The sequence below is a fragment of the Mesoplodon densirostris genome, chromosome 8 (genome assembly GCF_025265405.1).
Source record: "Mesoplodon densirostris isolate mMesDen1 chromosome 8, mMesDen1 primary haplotype, whole genome shotgun sequence".
NCBI lineage: Eukaryota > Metazoa > Chordata > Mammalia > Artiodactyla > Ziphiidae > Mesoplodon > Mesoplodon densirostris.
Genome location: NC_082668.1, coordinates 4,541,205 through 4,562,482, shown reverse-complemented (window position 1 = coordinate 4,562,482; position 21,278 = coordinate 4,541,205). Strand labels below are relative to the sequence as shown.

The window sequence follows — 21,278 nt, the reverse complement described above, 5'->3', positions numbered from 1 at the left end:
TTAGGATAATCTTGTCTATGTTTATAAACTATCTTTCTGGGATTTTGATAAGAATTGGATTAATCTTGTATATTGATGTGGAAAGAATTGACATCTTTACATTTTGTTTTCCAATCCATGTGCATAGTATGTTTATCTATTTAGATCTTCTTTGATTTCTTTCATCAGCATGGGGTAGTTTTAGCATACAAGTCCTACACACGTTTTGTTAGCTTTACACCTAAGTATTTCATTTTGAGTGATTTTAAGAGATATTATATTTTTAATCTTGGTGTCCATCTGTTCATTGCTAGTAAACAGAAATATGATTGATTTTTATATGTTCCCATTGTACCCTACTGAACGCACTTTTTTATTTCTAGGAGTTTCTTTGTAGATTCCTTGAGATTTTCTAAATAGACAATCACGTCATCTGCAAATAGGGACTGTTTATTTTTTAAATTTCCTTTGCTTGTCCTACCGCACTGGCTAAGACGTCTAGCACTGTGTTCAATAAAAGTGCAGTGAGTGGACACACTCGCCTTATTCCCAGTCTTAGGAGAAAAGCATTTAGTCTTTCACTGTTAAGTAGAAGGTTAGCTGTAGGTGTTTTTGTAGATTCTCTTTATGAAGTCATGGGAGTTCTCTAATTTTTCTGAGAGATTTAGCATGGGTGAGCGTTAAATTGTGTCAAATACTTTTTCTGCATCAATTGATATGATCATGTGATTTTTTTTCTCCTTTAGTCTGTTAACATAGTTGATTCCATTGTTGATTTTCAAATATTGAACAAGGCCTGCATTCCTGGAAAAAACCCCACTTGGTCATGGTTTATAATTCTCTTTATTTTTGCATTCTATTTGAAAATATTTTAAGAATTTTTGTATCTATATTCATGAGGGATATTGGCCTATATTTTTCTTTTTTTTTGTACTGCTTTTGTCTGGTTTCCACTTAAGGGTAACACTAGCTTGTTATAAAATGGGTTGGGAAGTGTTTCTTCTATTCTGGAAATGACTGCGTAGAATTGGTATTAATTTACCTTTGAATATTTGGTAGAATTCTCCAGTGAAACCATCTGGCCCTGGAGATTCTACCTGGGGAATTGTTTTAATTACAATTTAACTTCCTTAATAGATGTAGGGCTAGTCAATTTATCTATTTCATATTAAATGAGTTGTAGTAGTTTGTATTTTTAGGAATAGTGTGTTCATTTCGTGTAAGTTGTCAAATTTTGTGTGTAGTTGTTTGTAGTATCCCTTTATCATTCTTTTGATATCTGCAGTCAGTAGTGATACCTCTTGTTTCATTCCTAATGTTGGTAATATGTGACTTCTTTTTTTCTTTGTCAGTCTTACTAGAGGTTTGTCAATTTTGTTGATAATTTTCAAAGAGGCAGCTCTGTTTCATTGACTTCCCTGTTGTTTTCCTGTTTTCAGTTTCACTGATTTCTGCTCTTATCTTTTTCTTCTTTCTGCTCACTTTGTGGGTTTTTTTTTTCTTTTGCTCTTCTTTTTCTAGGTTCTGAAGTTCTGAAGGTGGGAGCTTAGATGATGGATTTGAACTTTTTCCTCTTTCTAGTGTATGTGTTCAGTGCTATAAATTTCCCTCTCAGGACTACTTTATTTGTGTTCCAGATATTTTTGATATCTTGTATTTTCATTATATGTTTTGAGTTCTCTTGTTTCTTCTTTGTCCTATGAATTAGAAGTGTGCTGTTTAGTTTCCATGTGTTTGGAGATTTTCTTATTATTTTTCTGTTATTGATTTCTAGTTTGATTCCATTGTGGTAGGGGAATGCACTCTCCATGATTTCATTTCTTTTCAATATGTTGAGATTTGTTTAATGGCACAAGATAAGGTCTGTCTTGGAATGAATTCCTTGGGCACTTGCAAAGAGTATGTATTCTGTTTGTTGGGTGGAGTGTTCTATAAATTTCAATTAGACTCTGTTTGTAGATGGTGTTGTTGAGTTCTTCAGTATCCTTGTTGATGATTTTCTGTCTAGTATTCTATCAATTCTTGAGAATGAATGTGGATTTGTCTGTTTTTCCTTTCAGTTCTGTTGGTTTTTGCTTCCTATATTTTATAGTTCTGTTGTTTGGTGTATGCACATTTAGGATTAATATGTCTTCAATGGATTGGTTCTTTTATCATATGTAAGTTCTTCCCAGACTTTGATAATTTTCTTGGCTCTGAAATCTACTTTATGTGATACTAGAATAGCCACTCCTGCTTTCTTTTGATTGTTTGCATGATATATTTTTTCCATCCTTTTACTTACAAGCTGCTTATATCATTATATATCAAACGAGGTTCCTGCAGACAGCATATAGTTGGGTCATGTTTTTAAATCTATTTTGGTATTCTCTGTCTTTTAATTGATGTGTTTAGACTATTTATATTTAATGTAATTATTGATATATTAGGACTTGTCTAACATTTTATTTTTTGTTGTTATATTTTTTATTTCTTTATTTGCTTTTCCTGTCATCCTGTAGGTGACTTGACCATTTTTAGAATTTCATTTGATAGTGTTCTTTGAGTGTATCTCTTTGTATACTTTTCTAGTGGTTGCTCTGGGTGTTACATTATATATGCATAGTGAATCACAGTCTACTCATGTCACATTCTGAGTGAAGTAGAAAAATCTTAGTTCCCTTTACATGCCTTTACCCATCCCCTGTCATTTGTAATATTGTCTTAAATATTTCCTCTGCATCACTGAGAACCAAGCCAAACAGTGTCATAATTTTTGCTTCAATCAAATAACATAATTTAGAAAGGGAAGAAAAGCCTACTCTATTTACATATATATATATATAAATTTTTATTGGAGTATAGTTGACTTACAATGTTGTGTTAGGATTTCTGGCTTTTCTTGAAAAGTGGGAAGATCTGGCAGGACAGGGTATGCCTTCCTGCCTGGCAATCACTGGCCAGAGCTGAGTTACGTGTGCTGTTTAGTTCATCACAGTCCTCTGCCTGCTTCTCTCATTTATGGAACTTGACTGACACTGAAGGCATTTGAGTTTGAGACTCCCGAGGTAGATGATCCTTGGTTATATCACTGAGCAGCTGCCACCTCTAGTATTTCTGAAGTACCCAGGAGGTCCATGACATGGAGTGTTTTGTGATTTCACTGATACCCAGATTACCTATATTTTTGGTTACCAAGTTATTTCTTCCTTTCTGATGCTCCAGGTGTTTTTTTTTTTTTTTTGAAACATTTTCTTTCCATTTAAAGAAGTTCCTTTAGAAATTCTCTCAGGGTGAATCTGCTGGTGAAAAATTCTCTTAGTTCTCCTTCATCTGAAAATATCTTGATTTCTTTTTCACAGCTGAAGAATATTTTTGCTGGGTATAGATTCTGGTTGGCAGTTATTTTATTTCAGCACTTGAAAAAGTATTGTGCCCTTTCTTTCTGTCTCAGTTTCTGGTGTGCAACCCACAGTCATTTAAGGTGTTTTTCTCCTATAGGTAAAGGGTCATTTTTTTCTCTGGCTGCTTTCCAGATTTTTTGTCTTCTGTAGTTAGAAGCTTAGTTACAATGTGTCTCAGATCAGATGTCTTTGGATTTTTCCTGTTGGGTATTCATTTAGCTTCTTGAATCTGCAGGTTTATATCTCCTGTCAAATTTGAGAAGATTTCAACTATTCTTTCTTGAAATGCTTTTTCAGCCTCATCTTCTTTCTCTTCTCCTTCTAAGATTCCGATGGCATGAATATAAGATTTTTTTTAATAGTCCCATAGTTCCTAATTCTCTGTTTAGCTTTTTTTTTTTTTTCCCAGTTGATTTTCTCTGTTGTTCAGATTGGGTAATTTCTATTGTTCTATCTTCCAATTCACTGATTCTTTCCTCTGTCTCCTCTATTCTGCTGCTGAGCTCATCCAGCATTTTGCATACTGTACTTTTAAGTTCTAAAATTTCCATGTGGTTCTTCCTTATATCTTCTACTTTTTTGCTGAGGCTTTCTGTTTTTATTTTTTTTCATTAGTATCTAGCAGCTTTATAATTACTCACTGAAGCATTTTAATCATGGCTGCCTTAACATGTTTTGTCAGGTAATTCTAATATCTCTGACACTTCAGACTTGGCATCTGTTGTCTGTTTTCCTTCAGTCTGAGATCTTCCAGGTTCTTCTATGATGAGTGACTTTCAATAAAACCTAAACATTTTTGTATTATGTTATGAGGCTCTGAACTTAATTTAAATCTCTTGTTTTAACTCTGACACTGCTCTGGCAGGGGAATAGTGTGTGTGTGTGTGTGTGTGTGTGTGTGTGTGTGTGTGTGTGTGTGTGTGTGTGTGTGTGTGTGTGTGTGTGTGTGTGTGTGTGTTGTGCTGTTACTGCCAGGAAGGTAGAAGTCTAGGTTACCCAATCCATTGTGGGAGGGGCTCCTTATATTTCTGGGTGGGGGTGGGAGTTCTGGCTCTCCATTTGGTCTCCACTCACACTGAGGTAAAGGTGGCCTTGTTACCACTGGGAACTGTTGAAGTCCTGACTCTCCACTAGGTCTCCTCTGATCCATCCCAGTAGGGAGGGAGGGGTGCCTTGTTATCACTGGTTGGGGTGGAGTCCAGATAGATGCCCCATGTGGTCTCCACTGACATAGTGGATGGGAATGCTTCACAACCAATGGGCAGGAATGAAAGTCTTTGTTCCTTATTTGATCTTCTCTGACACCACTCCAGTGAGGGTGTTGGGTTGTCTCCTATGTCTTCATGAGGGAAGAAGTCTAGGCTCCCCATGCAGACTTTGCTGGTGTGCACAGGAGTGGGGCCACATTTTTTCTGTGGTGTTTGGATGGTGCAGGGTGGTTATTAACTAAAGCCTGTTTTGTCTGATACTGAGTTACACTAGCTATCTTTTGGCTAGTACTTTGATGGTTTATAGTTTACCATCTATAGTTTATAGTTTATTTTCAACATATCTATTTGTTTGTTTAAAGTGTGTTTCTTATAAATAGCATATAGTTGAGTTTTGTATTTTTCCAGTCTGGGAATCATTGTCTTTTAAAATAGAACATTTAGTCCACTTACATTTTAGGTAATTATGGATTAAATTAATTGGATTTAATTCTATCAAATTCATATTTGCTTTCTTTTTATTTATTAATTTTCTTTTTATTCCTATTTTTCCTTTCCTGTATTCTTTTTGATTAATTTTTTTTTTTTTTTTTTTTTGGTATGCGGGCCTCTCACTGCTGTGGCCTCTCCCGTTGCGGAGCACAGGCTCCGGACGCGCAGGCTCAGAGGCCATGGCTCACGGGCCCAGCCGCTCTGCAGCATGTGGGATCTTCCTGGACCGGGGCACGAACTTGTGTCCCCTGCATCGGCAGGTGGACTCTCAACAACTGCGCCACCAGGGAAGCCCTGATTAATTATTTAAAATCTTTCTGCTTATCTTCACTATTACTTTTTTGCTATACATTTTAGTGTTATTTAAAAAATTATAGAATACATCATTAATTTATTACAATTTACCTTAAATTAGTTCTTTTTGGCTCCCTGAACAATGCAGCAATCTCACAAGTCTGTTTACTCCTACCCAACTTTTCTGTTGCTGCTGTTATATATTTTCTTTGTATGTATGGTACAGACCCTTATTCTTGCTTTAAAAACCAGAATATTTTAATATTCTGGTTTAATATAATAATAGTTAGCTTTTTATACTTGCCCAAAGTTTACATTTTGAAGAGCTGATTATTCCTTCTTACACTTTTGCTCTCTCATCTGGAATTATTTTCCTTCAGCGTGAAGAATACCTTTTAGTATTTTCATATTATGGGTCTGCTGCTGCTAAGTCAAATCAGATTTTGTTTGTCTCTATTTTATTTTCATTTTTGAAGAATATTTTCACTGGGTATAGAGTTCTAGGTTGGCAGTTATTTCTTTCCAGTCTCTAAAGATGCTATTCACACTTCCTTCTGGCTTCTATGGTTACTGTTGAGAGATTTAGTAGTCTTTATTTTTTCTTATCCTGAAGGAAATGTGCCTTTTAAAAAAATCTAGTAAGAGTTTGCCTTTTATCTTTGACTTTCAGTATTTTGACTGTGATGTGTCTAGATGTGGTTTTCTTTGTAATCATCCTTCTTGGACCTCAGTAAGGTTCTTGAATTTGTGGCTGTGCGTATTTCAGCTGATTTGGAAAATTCACAAACATTACTTTTTCATGTATTGCTTCTGTTCCATTCTCCTCTTTTGGGGCAAATTCTAATTACACATATGTTACAACTTTTGACCACGTCTCAAATCTCTCTTCTTCTCTGTTCTGCTTTTTATAGTATTTGTTTTTTCTGTACTTCAGTTTAGATTTCCTATTGACTTGTTTTTGAGGTCAACCTGCCTTTTGCGATGTCTATGCTGTTGTTAAACCAGTTAGAAGACTTCTTATTTTTGGATACTATATTTTTCAACTGTAGAATGTTTATTTGTTTCTTTAAAATGTAGATTCTAAATTTCTATTTAAATATGGCATTTTTTTCATTTATATATGCTAGCACTCAGGAATGCAAACGATAGAGCCAGTCAAGAATCTTATTCTCAAGGTGCTTCATGGCCACTTCAGGAACTCCTATGTCCTTAAAGTTTTTGTGATTAGAACAAGAGAGGAGCTCGAGAGACAGAGATGGCCTCTGAGAGTCAGGACCTCACTCAGTTATGTCATAATGGGGGTGACAGCAAATCCAGGGTTGACTCACAGTCCTGCACATCTGCAAACTTGTTTTTGCAAGTACAGTCTCTTTATCTGTCTTGTTATCTTCTGTACCTCAAATGCCTTGAACTGTACCTGGCATATAGTGCTCAATAAATAATATTAAATGAAACAATCAGTAAAGATGATATGTCCCCCAAGATCTGATTTTGGATCTCTAAATCACAAGAGAAGGTGGAATAGACTGCAATGTAAGTAGATTAAATTATAATGTGAAATATAATTGCCAAGGGAAACAGACTCTGTAACCTTCCTTCTTGTAAGAAAATGAACATGAAACTACAATAACTCATCAAACGGTTGCTTGTTGAGTATGGAATAAGCAAAGGAGGTGGCTGGATGCTCTGAATTGCTACCTATGCCATACTGTGACATCTTGAGGCACTTATTTAGCCTATAGGGGTCAATCTGCATAGGATCTAGATTTGATTAATTAATTCATTCAATATTATGTGCTGAGGACTTGCTATGTGCCAGAAAAGGTTACAAAGGTGAGCAGAAAAGACAGTCACATAGTTGCTGGACTCATGGCCCTTCAGTAGATTTGGGAAGGCAGAAACAAACAAAATGATCTCACTAGTAAATGTAACATTAAAACTGTGATAAAGCACCAGGAAGACATGGTACTCAGCGTCAAGTGTATGTGTAGCAACCAGACTTACTTTGGAGGTCCCAAAAGGCTTTCCTGAGGAAGAAGGGCTTGGACTGAGACCCCAGTGATGAGCAGGGGTTAACTACACTCGGGACTGAGGGTGTGGGGGTAAAGACAGTTCTTGAGAGGGAACAGCATGTGCAAAGGCCCTGTGGTGGGAGGGAGCACAGGGTGTTTGAGGCACTAAGAGGAAGATCAGGGTGCTGGAGTGCAGCAAGGGAGGAGAAGTGGGTGATGAGACTGAAGAAGAGGGCACTGGCAAGGTTGGTCATGGACTTGTAAGCCTGTCATCTTTATCCTTGGGGGAACCGGGGTGTCATTGAAGGGTTTCAGCATGGAGTGCTAAGGTCATATTTATATTTTGAAAGGAGCACTCAGGCCGCTGTATAATCTCTGATCAAGTCACTGTTTCTGGATAATGCTGAAATAATACTGCCGAATTCTATCCCTCTGAATCCTCTTTCTCCTTTTCTATGTTCAAGGTTGCCCATTCCCCTTCTGCTAATGGTCTTCTTGAGGAGGGGATTTAGTATAGTTAATTAAGTTTCAGCTTATGAAATTAAATCATATTATGTCTCCCAAGGTCATCTGGATTGGAATTTTGAGAACTGAAAACTCTACAGTTACACAATTACCATCAATCTATTGGGGTACCCTGAGTGCATCTACTGTGTGTTCAACCAGTTTAATTCCAAGAGAGAAATTCATAGCAATTTCTCACCTTGTGACATGTCATGAGTTAGGACATGGGGAGGGCAGACACCAGGCTGCAAGGAGTGAGGGGCGCAGCAGTACAGAGGGTGCCCTTGGGCCAGACTGATGATCAGGTGCTGGGTAAGAGGAGGAAGCCTATTCTCAGCTGGAGGGGTACAGTCACCTCCTGGCTTCACTTCCCGTTTTGTTTGGCTTGATTTCCATGTTCAGTCATGAAAGTATCACTTTCTGAAGACGTGAAATTCATTAATAGGGTCAATGGGTGGCATATTTATTTCCTATTGATGAGGGAATAGCCTATAGAGAGCCCTCAGTGGGCTACAGAGATGGAGCCTTAGTAGAGGCCCATGAAGGACATTCAGATTCAGAGTTAAACTGTAAACTGTAAAGTCAACACAAAAAGCATTAGGATAGAGCCACTGTAAAGACACCATACAGTCCCTGGGCTGGTGAAACTATCACTAATGTAGCTGGGAGTGTGATAAACTCTGAGGGAGTGTGTGAGTCCCAGGAAGAGTTGATGGACCTTGGAAACTTGAGAAAGCCTTCAAAGGGCAAAGGCTGCCCACAATCCTGCCAGCTCCTCTGCCTGGAGTATCCTGGCCCCAGAGGTAGGGCTGGCTCTGGATCAAAGTGGACCATGTTCACAACACTTCTGATGCCAGATGTGCGGGGTTCTCCCCCGCCAAGCAGTTTTCTGCAACACCAGCTGGGGGTCCTGCAATCTAACTCAATTCTGACACTGTCTACCTGGAGATAGAGTCAGATCCCACAGGCTAAGGGTGATGTCCCACCAAACTGCTCCCCACCCCATTTCAGATGCCAATTGCCAAGTCCAGGTTGTCACCTATGTTTCTGACCAACCGGCTATAAACCCCTCCTCAGGTTTGATTAATTTGTGAGAGTGGCTCACAGAACTCAGGGAAACGCTTACTTCCATCTACCAGTTCATTAAAGGATATGATAACGGATACAGAAGAACAACCAGATGAAGAGGTATGTAGGGCAAGGTCTGGGAGGGTCCTGAGTGCAGGAGCTTCTGCCCCTGTGAAATTGGGGTGTGTTACCCTCCCAGTATGTGGATGTGTTAACCCACATGGAAACTCTCCAAATCCCATTATTATTGGGGTTTCATGGAAGCTTCCTCATGTGGGCTTGATCAATTATTAACTCCATTTCCATCTCCTGTCCCCTCTCTAGAGAATGGGGGTGGGGGGAGCTGAGAATTCCAGGCTTCGGATCATGGCTTGGTCTTCCCTGTAACCAGCCCCCACCTGGGAGCCATCTAGGAACCCACCCAGCATTGCCTCATTGTAACAAAAGACTCTTCCAGTGTGCTTATCACTTAGGAATTTACAAGGGTTCCAGGAGCTCCCTGCCAACAACCAGGGGCAGACACCAATATGTATATTTTCTAATATCTCACAGGACCCTAGTATGTGAACATGGAATATTGGAATCCAACTGGCTACTCTAAACCACTATGAGACAGATGGGTGGCAACTGAAAATTCAATTCATTGGATTCCCTGACTCACAAAGAACCTGCGCATTGCCACTGGCTTCCCCTACAGATCTTCCACAGGGAGAGACGGGTGGGCATTTGAGACACATGTCCCAGCTCCTCTGATAGGTCTCAGCCTACTTGTGCGGCTTGGGTACCACGGATCTGCAGTGATGGGGGACTGGGAAAGTTACTCCCAGACTGTTGGATTTATCTCATTTATGAGCCCAGAACCCTGAGGGCTACCTGGTGGACCGAGGTAAATTCACCAAAGGTAGGCACGTTTCCCAGAGAATCAGCCTGGGACAGCCAGGGTCCCCGGGCAGCACGCCTGGATGGGCCACCGCCCGCGGGGACCGGGCTCCTGGTCACGGTTTGCATCTGCCCTCTGCTTCCCATGCATAAGAACCACTTACCTTTTTACTTCCTTTTTCCCTTCCTGTTTTGCCTGATAATTCCTTCTCTCTGTTCACAGCTAGTTTTAAGTTTTTTAGTTCCTGTCTCATCAGCTCGTCAACCTAGGTGAATACAAAAGACCCTAGGTTTAGGTGACTTCGCATGACTTGTGTTTTCTTTGTGAAGTTAAAAATAGCTTAAATTCTGGGTAGGTTATTAACAGGAAATTGTAACAAAGCACTGCAGTGAATGACTTACTGGGACTACAGCATAAAAGCAGTCTTACCTGCAGCCTGATCTCCGACTCCAATTCTTTCCGTTTTTCCTCTTTGATCAGTTCGGGATCATAGCCCTGGGGGACATTCCACGATTCATCTTTATTCTTCCACAGGTCTGTACTCCAGAAGGATAAAGAAAAAGAAAATGAAATTTTTTCAGCGTGAAGACTAATGTCAACTTAAAAAAAATGTACAACATGAGAGTTGTGAGTCAAGTTTTATTTGGGGCAAAATGAGGACTATAGCCTGGGAGACAGCGTCTCAGATAGCTCTGAGAAACTGCTCTAAAGAGGTAGGGGGTAAGGTTAGCATATATGTGATTTTGGTGAAGGGGGAGTACATGCAATTGAGCACATATTTTTTTGCAGAAGGTTTCTGCTAGTCTGGAGGAGCAGTCGTCACTATGAAGGATTTTAGTGCTTTTCTAGATAGGAGGAGATACAAGAATTGGGCTCATAAAATTGGCTCCTGAAAATATCTAACTATTCTGAAGACCTGCTCTGCCAGTTTTTCCCAGAGCACAGAGGGCCTCATGTATGGTCTCCACCTTGAACTCCTTTCAGGGGTGTTGAAAGTCAGCAGCCGCAGCGGCTCATGATTTAATCCTTGTAGAGGTAGACGGCAAGTGCCCATTCCTTTGTGGTTGACACTAAGGAATGCAGTTTTGTGATATATAACACAAACTCAGTTTTCTGCTCTACATCCTTCTCCACTTCCCAAACAGAAGGATTGTGCCTGAATAGTATCTAAAAAATAAAGAAGGAAACTGCTAATGTGAAAGGATCCAATAAAAAAGTATGAAACAAACAGTATTCTTCCATACGATTAAAACCATGCAAAAAATAATGTTAATTGTGGTATTATACAGTTATAGGTGACTGTTTCTGTAATATGTTTTACATTATTTTTACTATTCAAATGATTCACTAAAATAGGAGAGATTTTGTTGCCACTTCAACTCACCAGTAATTTACCCTGGCTCCTAGTAAAAGCCAACACTGAACACACAAGTACCCACTACTCACCCCTAATCCAATGGCTCTATTTTTGTATCACTTTTTGGATATTTTTGAAATCATACACATTTTACATTTCCCTTTTGCCTGGCAGTTAGGAGGATGGTTAGAGAAATGTGACCCTAGAGGAAATAAGGGTAGTTTTGTATCACTGGAATAAATGGAAATAAACCTGTTTTCTCAGAAGGGGAATTCCAAATTGCACAGAGGTGCAGATTACTGGATCCTGGCTGTGGGATTGGGGGACCTCCCAGGGGAAAAAGACTTACCAGTTTGGGAAATGAGATCTCTTCCTTGAATTTGTGTTCAGAATGTGATGGAAAATTTCTGGAACCAAACCTGCAACCACCACTCTGCTGGGCCACTTTGCTGGGAATGCATCCCTGAAGCACGGATGCCATGCAACTCGGGAAGGCAACCGAGGGCCACGGGGCCCCAGGCAGGGGTTTCCCCACCTCCGTCTGACCATGGCTATGGCTTGGGAAGAAAGGGGGTCGTGCGGGGCCTGGATGGCAGGCGGTGAACGATGGGATGGAAGTTTCTCAAGCACAGCTTCTCCTACGAGCACCGCACGGGATCCTGAGACTAGTCCGGACTGTGTCCCCCGACACAGCTCACCAAGAAGGGTGGCATTAGAAGACAAGCCATAGAGGACAGTCACGGTCACAGGCAGAAACATACGTCTGGGCGCACAGGCGGACTGTGAAGGCGGACAGCAGAGAAGATTCTCGGAGAGTCAAGTGGGCAAACAGATGAGAGAGGAGGGTGGAATCTCCACGTAAATCATGGAGGCTGGGGATGAGCAGAAACAGCGAGAAAGGAAAGGAGAAGGGATGGCACGTGGTGTGAGCCAGGAATGGCTGCAGATCCTGGGGAGATGGAGCAAAAGGGCGACGAGACGCAGATGCACAAGAACGGGCGACTGGGCGAAGGCATCGCCCAGAGGGCTCCAGCCAGGCGGCAGCCCCGGCAGGTGGGCCCCCCATGCTACCGCTTTCCAGCTGCTGGTCTCACGGTCTTCCCTTTCCTTGTCAACAATCTCCACCTCTCGAGGGGCGAGGAACCAGGCAGGACAGCGGCTACTCTAAAATCACTTGTGCCCAGAGAGCCAGTGGAAGTGAGGACGCTGAGGACCACTGGGCATGTCCTCTTAGAGGGGTCCGAGTCAGGACCACACAGGATGCAAGGGGAGCAAGACGGGATGTGGGTGTGCAGCTCCAGTTTTCCAAAAGTGTGGGTTGGGTCCACAAGCCACAGGCTGGAGACCCTGACGCTGCTCCCAGAGGCTGGCATGGAGATTTCTGGAAGCGAGAAGGGGCACCACAAGGTGATGGCCACACACAGGTCAGGCCTGGCTCACTTCCTGGACAGTTAGCTGGGCAGAGGGGTCGGCCTGTCTGGATTCCAGGCCCGGCGAGGGCTCTTAGGCTCACCGGCCTCCCACTAGCAAACCAAGGGCAGTGCGGCCTGGATGGGGCAGTCCTTGGCTGGTCACAGTCTGTGCCAGGAAGATAGCAATGAGAAACCTATGGGTGATGCAAAGTTTCAGGGGCAGATTTTTGAAAATGAGGATGATGAAAGTACCCAAAGCTTTTCTAGGGTGGCTAGTGTGGATTTGTAAGAAATCGACAAGAAACACATCACAGAAGGGGTAAAATTTTCATAGAACTGATTCACCCACATATCCTTCCCAAGCAGGGTGGCCATGTGAGAGGTGGCCCAGCCGCTAGGGCTCAGACGATGGGACGGGATGATACGGCAGGAGAGGTTTGGGGGTGTGCCTCCTGTATGCCTGTCTGAGGGTGGCCTCAGTTTCTGCTCTGGCCTGAATGCCTGTCCCCCCCCCCCCGAGAAGGGGGATTAGTGAGCTTGTAAGGTGTGAGTACACAAAGGCGAAGCTGGCTCATGGGCTTGAAGGCCACTGCTCCTTCTCTGTACGTTTTCTGAAATTTACATAAGCTTAGACTGTGGAAAACTTTGAAATGCAGGAATAATATAATGCTTCTTTTTTATGGGTTTAAAATTGTAAGTTTTCCCCCTTGAAAATACTATAACTGTGTTAAAACGTGCTATTCACTAATAACAATTCTTTTCTAGCAGATTTCCCCCTTGTATGATGACTAAATCTCCTCCCACAGCAAAACCCACCTGTTTCATTAAGATCTTTTAGAGCAAAACTGCTTTGTTATTTAAAGGAAGCTACACTGCTTTTTCACGGGATAGATTTACTAAGACTGGGAAGCAATGTGTTTCATAATGAAAGAAACACAGAATATTCAACAGAAAGGAAAGCACCATGTGATTATTTCTGTAAAAGCAGTGGCACCTTGTGACATTCCCATTTCTGGAGCTGTAACTATATTTTACAGATAAAGCAGTTTGTAGTAGCCTTTCCCGGTTTCACCTCTAGTTCATGTAAATGGACCTAGTTTTCCACTGCAACTTTTTCTCATGACACTTTTGTACAAGGCACTTCTCAATCCCTTCAAGAGTTTCATGGACATTTCTAAATGCAGGAAGCTGTTCATGGCTCTCAAAGGAAAACAACTGCCCACTCTTTCCTACAGCAGAGAATGAGCTTTTATCCCAGAACTGGGAAAGCGGGAGCTGCGGCAGTTTTTGCACGTTGAGGGGTGACCGAGGAGGGGGCTTAATCTCAGTGATTAAAATGCTAATGTTTCGTCTGAGAAAGAAAACCTTTGATTTTTATGAAAAGAATTCTCAGATGAAAACATTTAATTTCTGTAAGCTACCGAAGACCTGACAAGTAACTCATCAAATGCCCCAACAGCCAACTAGGAAAATCATGCTTCATGTTTCCTGCTCCTGAGTGGCTTGTGTTTTCTTAGTCTTGATGGAAACAGATATTACATACCAGGTGTGGGTCGTTTCAAAAGCTTTGCTGGGTGGGTCTGCAGGCTTCCCATGGGAACATTAGATGTCCCCCAAATTAATTACTGTTTTTATCAAAATAATGCATGCACCTTATTTTAAAGTCAGAGTACTGGAAAGATTATAATAAAAAACCTCTGCCTTCTAATTACACTGTCCAGTGGCATTTATTCCCACATTCATTCATTCAAAAATGCATTGACTAGATTCAGATTTATTCATAAATCTGATCTATTTGTAAATTATGAAATTCATGCCCTGCCCTCATGGACCTGGCGCCCCCCTCACACCCCCTGCGGGGAGACAGCAAACACACACACGGAAGTCAGAGGGAGGTGAGTAAAGTGGGGTCAGGGGCGGGCACAGGTGAGGCAGGAGAAGGCCTGAAGGGAAAAGCATTCCAGGCAAGGGGAACAGAAAGCACGACAGCCCTGAGGTGGGCGTGTGAGCAGCCTGTGGGAGGAAGAGCACAGGGCCCAGGGGAGGGGGGCGTGAAGTGGTCTAGCTTCACATGGGCTCTTTTGGTTGTCTGTTCCTCTCCCAATGTCTAGATAATACGCATATACTGCTGCTTCTTGATGCATCAATTTTAGACAGGGGCTCCTGACTCCTTGTTAAGGTAGGTGAGAATTTTTCTCTTCCCCACTTTTCTTTCTTTCTCCATATGCAATTACATCAGAGGCCAAGGGAGCCAGGCCTTCCAAATCCCGAGTGTGAGTGCACTGAGATGTACCTGGCACCTAAGACTCCCCACCGGCAGCCCCTCTCTGGACACCCAGTAGGACAGGCTCCACCAAAATGAGGGATTAACAGGAAAATGAAGGGGTGACAGTCAGGGAAGGCAAAGGAAGCCCCAAGGAGGACAGCTGGCAGGGCCCCAGAAGGGAGGTGTTCAGAAGAAGATGAGCTGGTCAATTACCTAACGCGTTCGAAGGCCTGGAAAATTATCTCAAAGGATGGTGATAGATATGCAGAATACGAAACAAAAGACAGTGCATACAGACCAATACATGAAGTCATGTGAAGTGGTGTCTTCACAAATGGCAGCTATTGTCTGGGACCCAGCCCTGAGCTCCGGGGGCACCACAGCCAGGCCTGTGACTTACTGCGATTCCTAGCTGGGTCTCTCGGAGGCGGCTGAGGCCAGCCTAACAAGCCATCCAACTTGTGCCACTGTCCCCACCCATCTACCGCCACAGCACCTGGTGTGTTGTGAGCCTGCTGATGGCATGTGCCAGCTTTGTAGCTCCAGGCTAGCATTGCACCTGCACACTGGAGTCAATCAATGTTTGTTGAGTGAATATGTAAGTGAATGGATGCTTTGATAGTGATTGCTTGGCACCATTGTTTGTTAAAGAGTTGGTGTTTTCTTGGTGGGAATGTAAGTTGGTGTAGCCACTATGGAGAACAGCATGGAGGTTCCTCAGAAAACTAAAAAACAGAGTTGCCATATGATCCTGCAATCCCACTCCTGGGCATATATCTGGACAAAACTGTAATTTGAAAAGATACTTGCACCCCAGTGTTCATTGCAGCACTATTTACAATAGCCAAGACATGGAAACAAATTAAATATCCCTCGACAGAGCAATGGATAAAGAAGATGTGGTACATATATACAATGGAATACTACTCAGCCATAAAAAAGAATGCAATGATGCCATTTGCAGCTACATGGATGGACCTAGAGATTATCATACTGAGTGAAGTAAGTCAGAAAGACAAATACCATATGATATCACTTATGTGTGGAATCTAAAATATGACAAAAATGAACTAATCTTCGAAAGAGAAACAGACTCACAGACATACAGAACAGACTTGCAGCTGCCAAGGGGGTGGCGGGGATGGGGGAGGGTTGGAGTGGGAGTTTGGGGTCAGCAGATGCAAACTATATAGAATGGATACACAACAAGGTCCTACTGTATATAGCACAGGGAACTATATTCAATATCCTGTAATAAACCATAATGGAAAAGAAAAAGTTGATGTTCTCAGACGTGACTGATGGCAGGGCTTCTATCAGTAGACCTGAGAGAAGGTCAGACCTGCTGATCGTGGGTAAGTGATGTTTACCGCTCCTGGTTATTATAAAGGTAAGTAAGATGGGAATGAAAACACAAAGCCTTCTGCGTCTCGGGCACCTAATCAATGTTAATTTACCCTTTGACCTCCTTCCTCCCCAATTAAAGCAGTTGCTAAATCCTGCTGGGGTCATCTTATCCCTGTGCTTCTGCCTTCATTCAGCATCTCAGGTAGAGTGGGACCCTTGCCACTAGTGGTAAGTGAAAGAATTTCAGGAGGTACACGGACATTCTTTTTTTTTTTTTTTTTTTTTTTTTTTTGTCACACTGCACAGCCTGCGGGATGTTAGTTCCCTGACCAGGGACTGAACCCGCTCCCCTTGCAGTGGAAGCATGGAGTCTTAACCACTGGGTGGCTGGGGGCAAGTCCACGGACATTCTTATTTTATAGAACCGGCATATCAAACCCGCAACGACTTTTGATACAGTTGCTGAGGATGAGGCTCAATGAATTGGGGTAAAAACCGTGCATCAATTAAAAAAAGATATTAAGTAAATAATAGTAGCGGTGCTGTCCACCCAAGACCAGAATTAGGAGGGAGGCACGCATGTGACTGGAGTTTGGAAATATTCTACTTCACGCCCTTATTGCATTTTTCAGGAATTTCCAAATAACGCTGATGGCCAGGGTCACCTTGGCAGGTCATCCTGTGCTGGGATTTGTCGTGAGGGTGGAGTGGAACCACAGGAATCGGATAACCGCTCCAGTAAAGTATAATGAGAGTATCTCAAAGACCAACTCATACACTTGCCGAATGAGCCAGATTATACTCTGCTAAGTATGCTGAACGTGGGAGAAAAGATTTAGGTGTCAGTGTTCAGGCACGAGTCTTAGTCTAATAAGATTAAAACATTTTACTGTACATACGGCATTGATTTTCTTAATTTAAACAATCCAGGGAAAATCTTTCTTCCCTTTCATTCCTAGCAAAAGAATGTTCAGCTGAAGTCTCAAGGGTTTAAAACAGAACAGAGGTTTAGATTATGCTCTCATCTTGCTCTTTTACCAGTTATATGCCTTGAAGCCACCCAAAGGAATTTTAAAAGAGAGACGGACAGAAGGTCTTGGCTGTGAATTGCATGTCTGCAGCCTCTCATGACTGGGCACCAAATTCTGCCCAACAGAGGCTGAGGCCACACTGGGTGGACAGGGACACCTCAGTCAGCACGCCTGTTCTGCTAAACTGACCTTTGTATACGTTATTTCCTTCTTCCATCATAGGAAGGAAAACACTCGGTGACATTTTCCAGGCCTCACCTTCTTCCTGTGAAAGCAGAACAGTACACTTGTTAATTACAGGCGGAGTTTACCTGTTGCGATCAGACAGTAAAAGGCACGTACATCGTGGTTGCTGTGACTATAGAAAAACACGCAGACTCTTTTCTGGTTTGTGGGGCGAAGGTCCAGCCCCTCGTCTGCCCACCTGGGCAGTTTCCCTGCTGACCAGTCTGAGCAGGGAGTGCTGTGCCCACCGACCAGGGCGGGCATGGTCTGGAGACGTGGCTCTGCCTTCAGGCCCCCTGGGGTCCCCCCACCCCGAGGCCGGTCCCGTCCTCCGATGTTCTGCTCCTTTCTTGCTCTGGAAGCCGACGCCCACCCAAGTCCCGCCACCTCCTTCGCCACGTTCCCGTGACCCAGGTTTGCTGCCGCTCTCCATCTGCGTTCTGCTCCGCCACTTGTCAGGTGGTGGTTTGTAGGAGCACCCGGGCTGCTCCTTTCTTGGCTTGCCTGTCCCCTCCCTGGGCCAGGAAGCCAGTCCTGAGCCCCCAGCCTGAGCTGGAGGTCCTGCCAGCCTCCCTGCCCCGGGCCCCCGCTGCAGAGAGAGCCCGGCCACGCCACCCTTGGTCCCGGCTGCCTCTGTGCAGCCAGATCGGAGCTACAGGGACACTGGCCACTGCAGCTGGAGGGTCTGCCCCGACCCCCAGCAGAAGTCCCCTTCGCCCTACACCACCAGGGCTGTTCCGCGTCGTGAACAACCATACCTCGCAAAGACCCATCTGACGTTTCTGGGCAATAATGTCTGTACTGTATTAAGAGTCAGGTGCCCGATGACCAAAATCCTGGTTATGGTCACCCCACAAAGGGCAAAAGGAAGGATGCTGGTCTACACGATGTGTCCATGAGGAGTTTCCCAAAGCAATCAAAGCGCTCTCTGTGCAGCTTGAAGGAGGAGCGGCAATTAGATGGTGAGCATCTCTGGTGACTCTGGGCTCAGGACGTGCCCTCGTTTCTGGGACCCCACGCGCCACGGGCCGTGGTTCGGCAGCACCCGTGTACCGGATCCCCGCCTACCTCTCCTCCCCTACTCCACGTGGCAGTCGGGAAGACACGTGAAACGAGCTCATGAGAGCGATGGGAGCCCCCAGCAAGGAAGTCAGGGTGGCGGGAGGACTCTGAGTCCTGTGGGGTTGGGGTGACATGGGAGACCTGCCTGAACCACAGCTCACGAAACACGCAGGGGCGAACATAGCCTCCTCGCGAGGCCACCCTCCTTGCAGAACCCGGGGAAGAACCTGGACCCAGAACTCCTGGGGGCTCCACACCTATGGAGCAACTGACCCACCTTCCAGGACCCACAGGAAATCAAAGCTCACGGGGGAAGGAGCCCCACTCACTCCCATAGCCGAGGACACCCAGTCATTCGAGAAGAATCAGCCCGAGAAGCATGGAGAAGACCAGTGTTGGAAAAAGGCATGTCCTTGGATGAAAGAGATGATTCACGGACAGAAAGGGGCATCTAAAATAGCTAATTAATACTCTCAGAGATATTACTCATCTCTCTCCCCGCCTCTCTCTCTCCAGGTATCACTAAGCGTTCACGGATCTTTTGTATTTTTTAGTCAGTGTGTTGCTGACGGACGTGCTGTTGCTCTTTTGGTTTTGGATACTCAGATCGTCCTGTATTTGGCCTCTGGGAGCCCCTATAGGTGGTGAGTGTGCCCCTTCATGGGTAGAGGTGGAGGAGGGGGGGAGGGGAAAGCGAGGGGAGGAGTGCTGCTCCAGAGAGGGAGCACCGTGGAGGCGCTTTCAGCAGAGGGACCAGTTCGTGGGAGACTGAGCTGGAAGGCCGCATTGCCTTTGGTAAATGGAAGTTAGTAGGGCAGGGGCGTACGGAACAGGGCCAGCAGACAGACAGAGAGACAGAGACAGAGACACAGAGAGGGGATGGACTTTGGAAGGCCCATGAGCCGTGTTCCTCAGAGAGTGTGAACTTGGTCTGAGAGCAGGGCAGCCACCTGGGGGTCCCCGCAGGATCCTGGCATGAATGGATCTGCTTGTCGGGCCATGACTCTGGCTGGAGCATGGGCACAGGCTGGAGGGGGTCAGGGTGCCCACCTGTCTCTGACCAGAATTCATTTTCCCATCTTCTTCTGTGAAAAATTCTTCTTAGGTCTGAGGCAAATATCCCCTCCTCTGTGAAGCCATCCTGGGTTCTCCCCGGTCAAAAAGACTCTCCCCTCGCTCAGTAGGATCTGCTTATCCTTCCTGGAGCCTGTTTCTCTGTGCATATGATTGGCTATTTGTGTGCCTGTCTTAGCTGCTCTCTTGGGCTGTGGGCCCCCATGGAGGAGGATTCCGTCTTGCTGATGTTTTGTACCCTATATGGAACCAGCATCAGGCCTGTTCTCGGCGTTTAACGCATGTAAGTAAAAATAAGATTTATAGGTCTATTTGTACAGCTTTATTTCTATAATAAATATCAAGTTCTCAAGGGGAGTAAAACACTGTAAGACCAGTTTTGGAAACATCTGATCCTGATTGCACAGAATGACAGTGGACGTTAGCGGTTCCCATGACATTCCACGTGGTAATGACATAACCGGCCGTCACAGGAGACCCCTTTTAACCAGAGAGGAAGCACGATGGAACACGTCTGCTTTCCTTTTTAGAGATATTTCTTCCTTTCGTCAACAGTTTATTGGACATATCCTTTCCTTTGGTTGCTGTTTTAAACACTTAATATCTTGCTCATCTTGACAATTATTGGGAGAGAGAAATTCCATGAGGAGGTTTTACCCTCTCAACTCCAAAGTCACTTTTTTTTTTCTGAATCTTTCACTGTGAAGGGGTCATACAAGTACAGTTGCACCTGTCAATGGTGCCTGCCTTGACCAACATCCCTTTCTCATGGAAGCTTCTCGGGCACAACTCCCAGCTCAGCTGAGTGGCTGGAGGGTGTTCTAACCAGAGAGACGCGCCTCTCCTGGAGCAGCCTGAGCCCGAGGAGCTGGACTGGGCAGCCACATTGGCTCCCCCTGCACTGGTGGGGGAACACACAGGTGGACCAGCCAGCTGGCAGCAAGGTGAGAACTTGCTGCCAGAAGGCAGATGACAGGCAGGCAGGGGACTCTGCCTGCAGGTGGTCCCAGCCACCATACGGCCTTCTTTAGAGAAGGGGGTGGACAGAGGAGCTGGTCCCGGTGGACCTGGGTCCTGCGACTCCCAGCTCCAGCCCACGCCTGCCAGGTCCTGAGCCCTCCACGCGCCCTGGCTCCATCTCACTGTCTGCCGACCTGAGTGCGCTGGTGGTACCACCAGGAGGCCCAGTGAGTCCCAATAAGAGACAGCGTCTTAGACATGTCCAGCCTTTCCATTCATTCAGAAACGTTATAAATACCACTGAGGGTCTGCTGTGTGCAGATGCCAGCCAGGGACGTCCAGAGCGGGGCTGGCCCACCCCAGCTCCTCCTGTGAGCTAATGCACAGCTACGCTGCACGCTTTGCAAACATGCTTATTAATTGTAGAAAAGACACCACTGCAACAATGCGATAAAGATTTTAAAAGTCCAAGGAAATCATGAGCTGCATCACTGTCATCTTTATCCAATGAACCTTTCATTTTTCTTTTTCTTTTCTTTTTTTTTTTTCGGTACACGGGCCTCTCACTGTTGTGGCCTCTCCTGTTGCAGAGCACAGGCTCCGGACGCGCAGGCTCAGCGGCCATGGCTCACGGGCCCAGCCGCTCCGCGGCATGTGGGATCTTCCCGGACCGGGGCATGAACCTGTGTCCCCTGCATCGGCAGGCGAACTCTCAACCACTGTG

General features: G+C 44.4%; 1 protein-coding gene across 1 annotated transcript in view; it reads right to left on the bottom strand.

Annotated features, from left to right (window-relative positions):
• IQCA1 (IQ motif containing with AAA domain 1) overlaps nucleotides 1-21,278 on the bottom strand; it is a 177,991-nt gene that overhangs the window by 72,951 nt on the left and 83,762 nt on the right. Inside the window, exons 9-11 of the mRNA XM_060105914.1 lie at nucleotides 17,423-17,498; nucleotides 10,250-10,356; nucleotides 9,984-10,085 (exon numbers count right to left, since the gene is read on the bottom strand). Of these exons, the coding sequence (XP_059961897.1) occupies nucleotides 9,984-10,085; nucleotides 10,250-10,356; nucleotides 17,423-17,498 (285 nt within the window). The remainder of the gene's footprint in view (nucleotides 1-9,983; nucleotides 10,086-10,249; nucleotides 10,357-17,422; nucleotides 17,499-21,278) is intronic.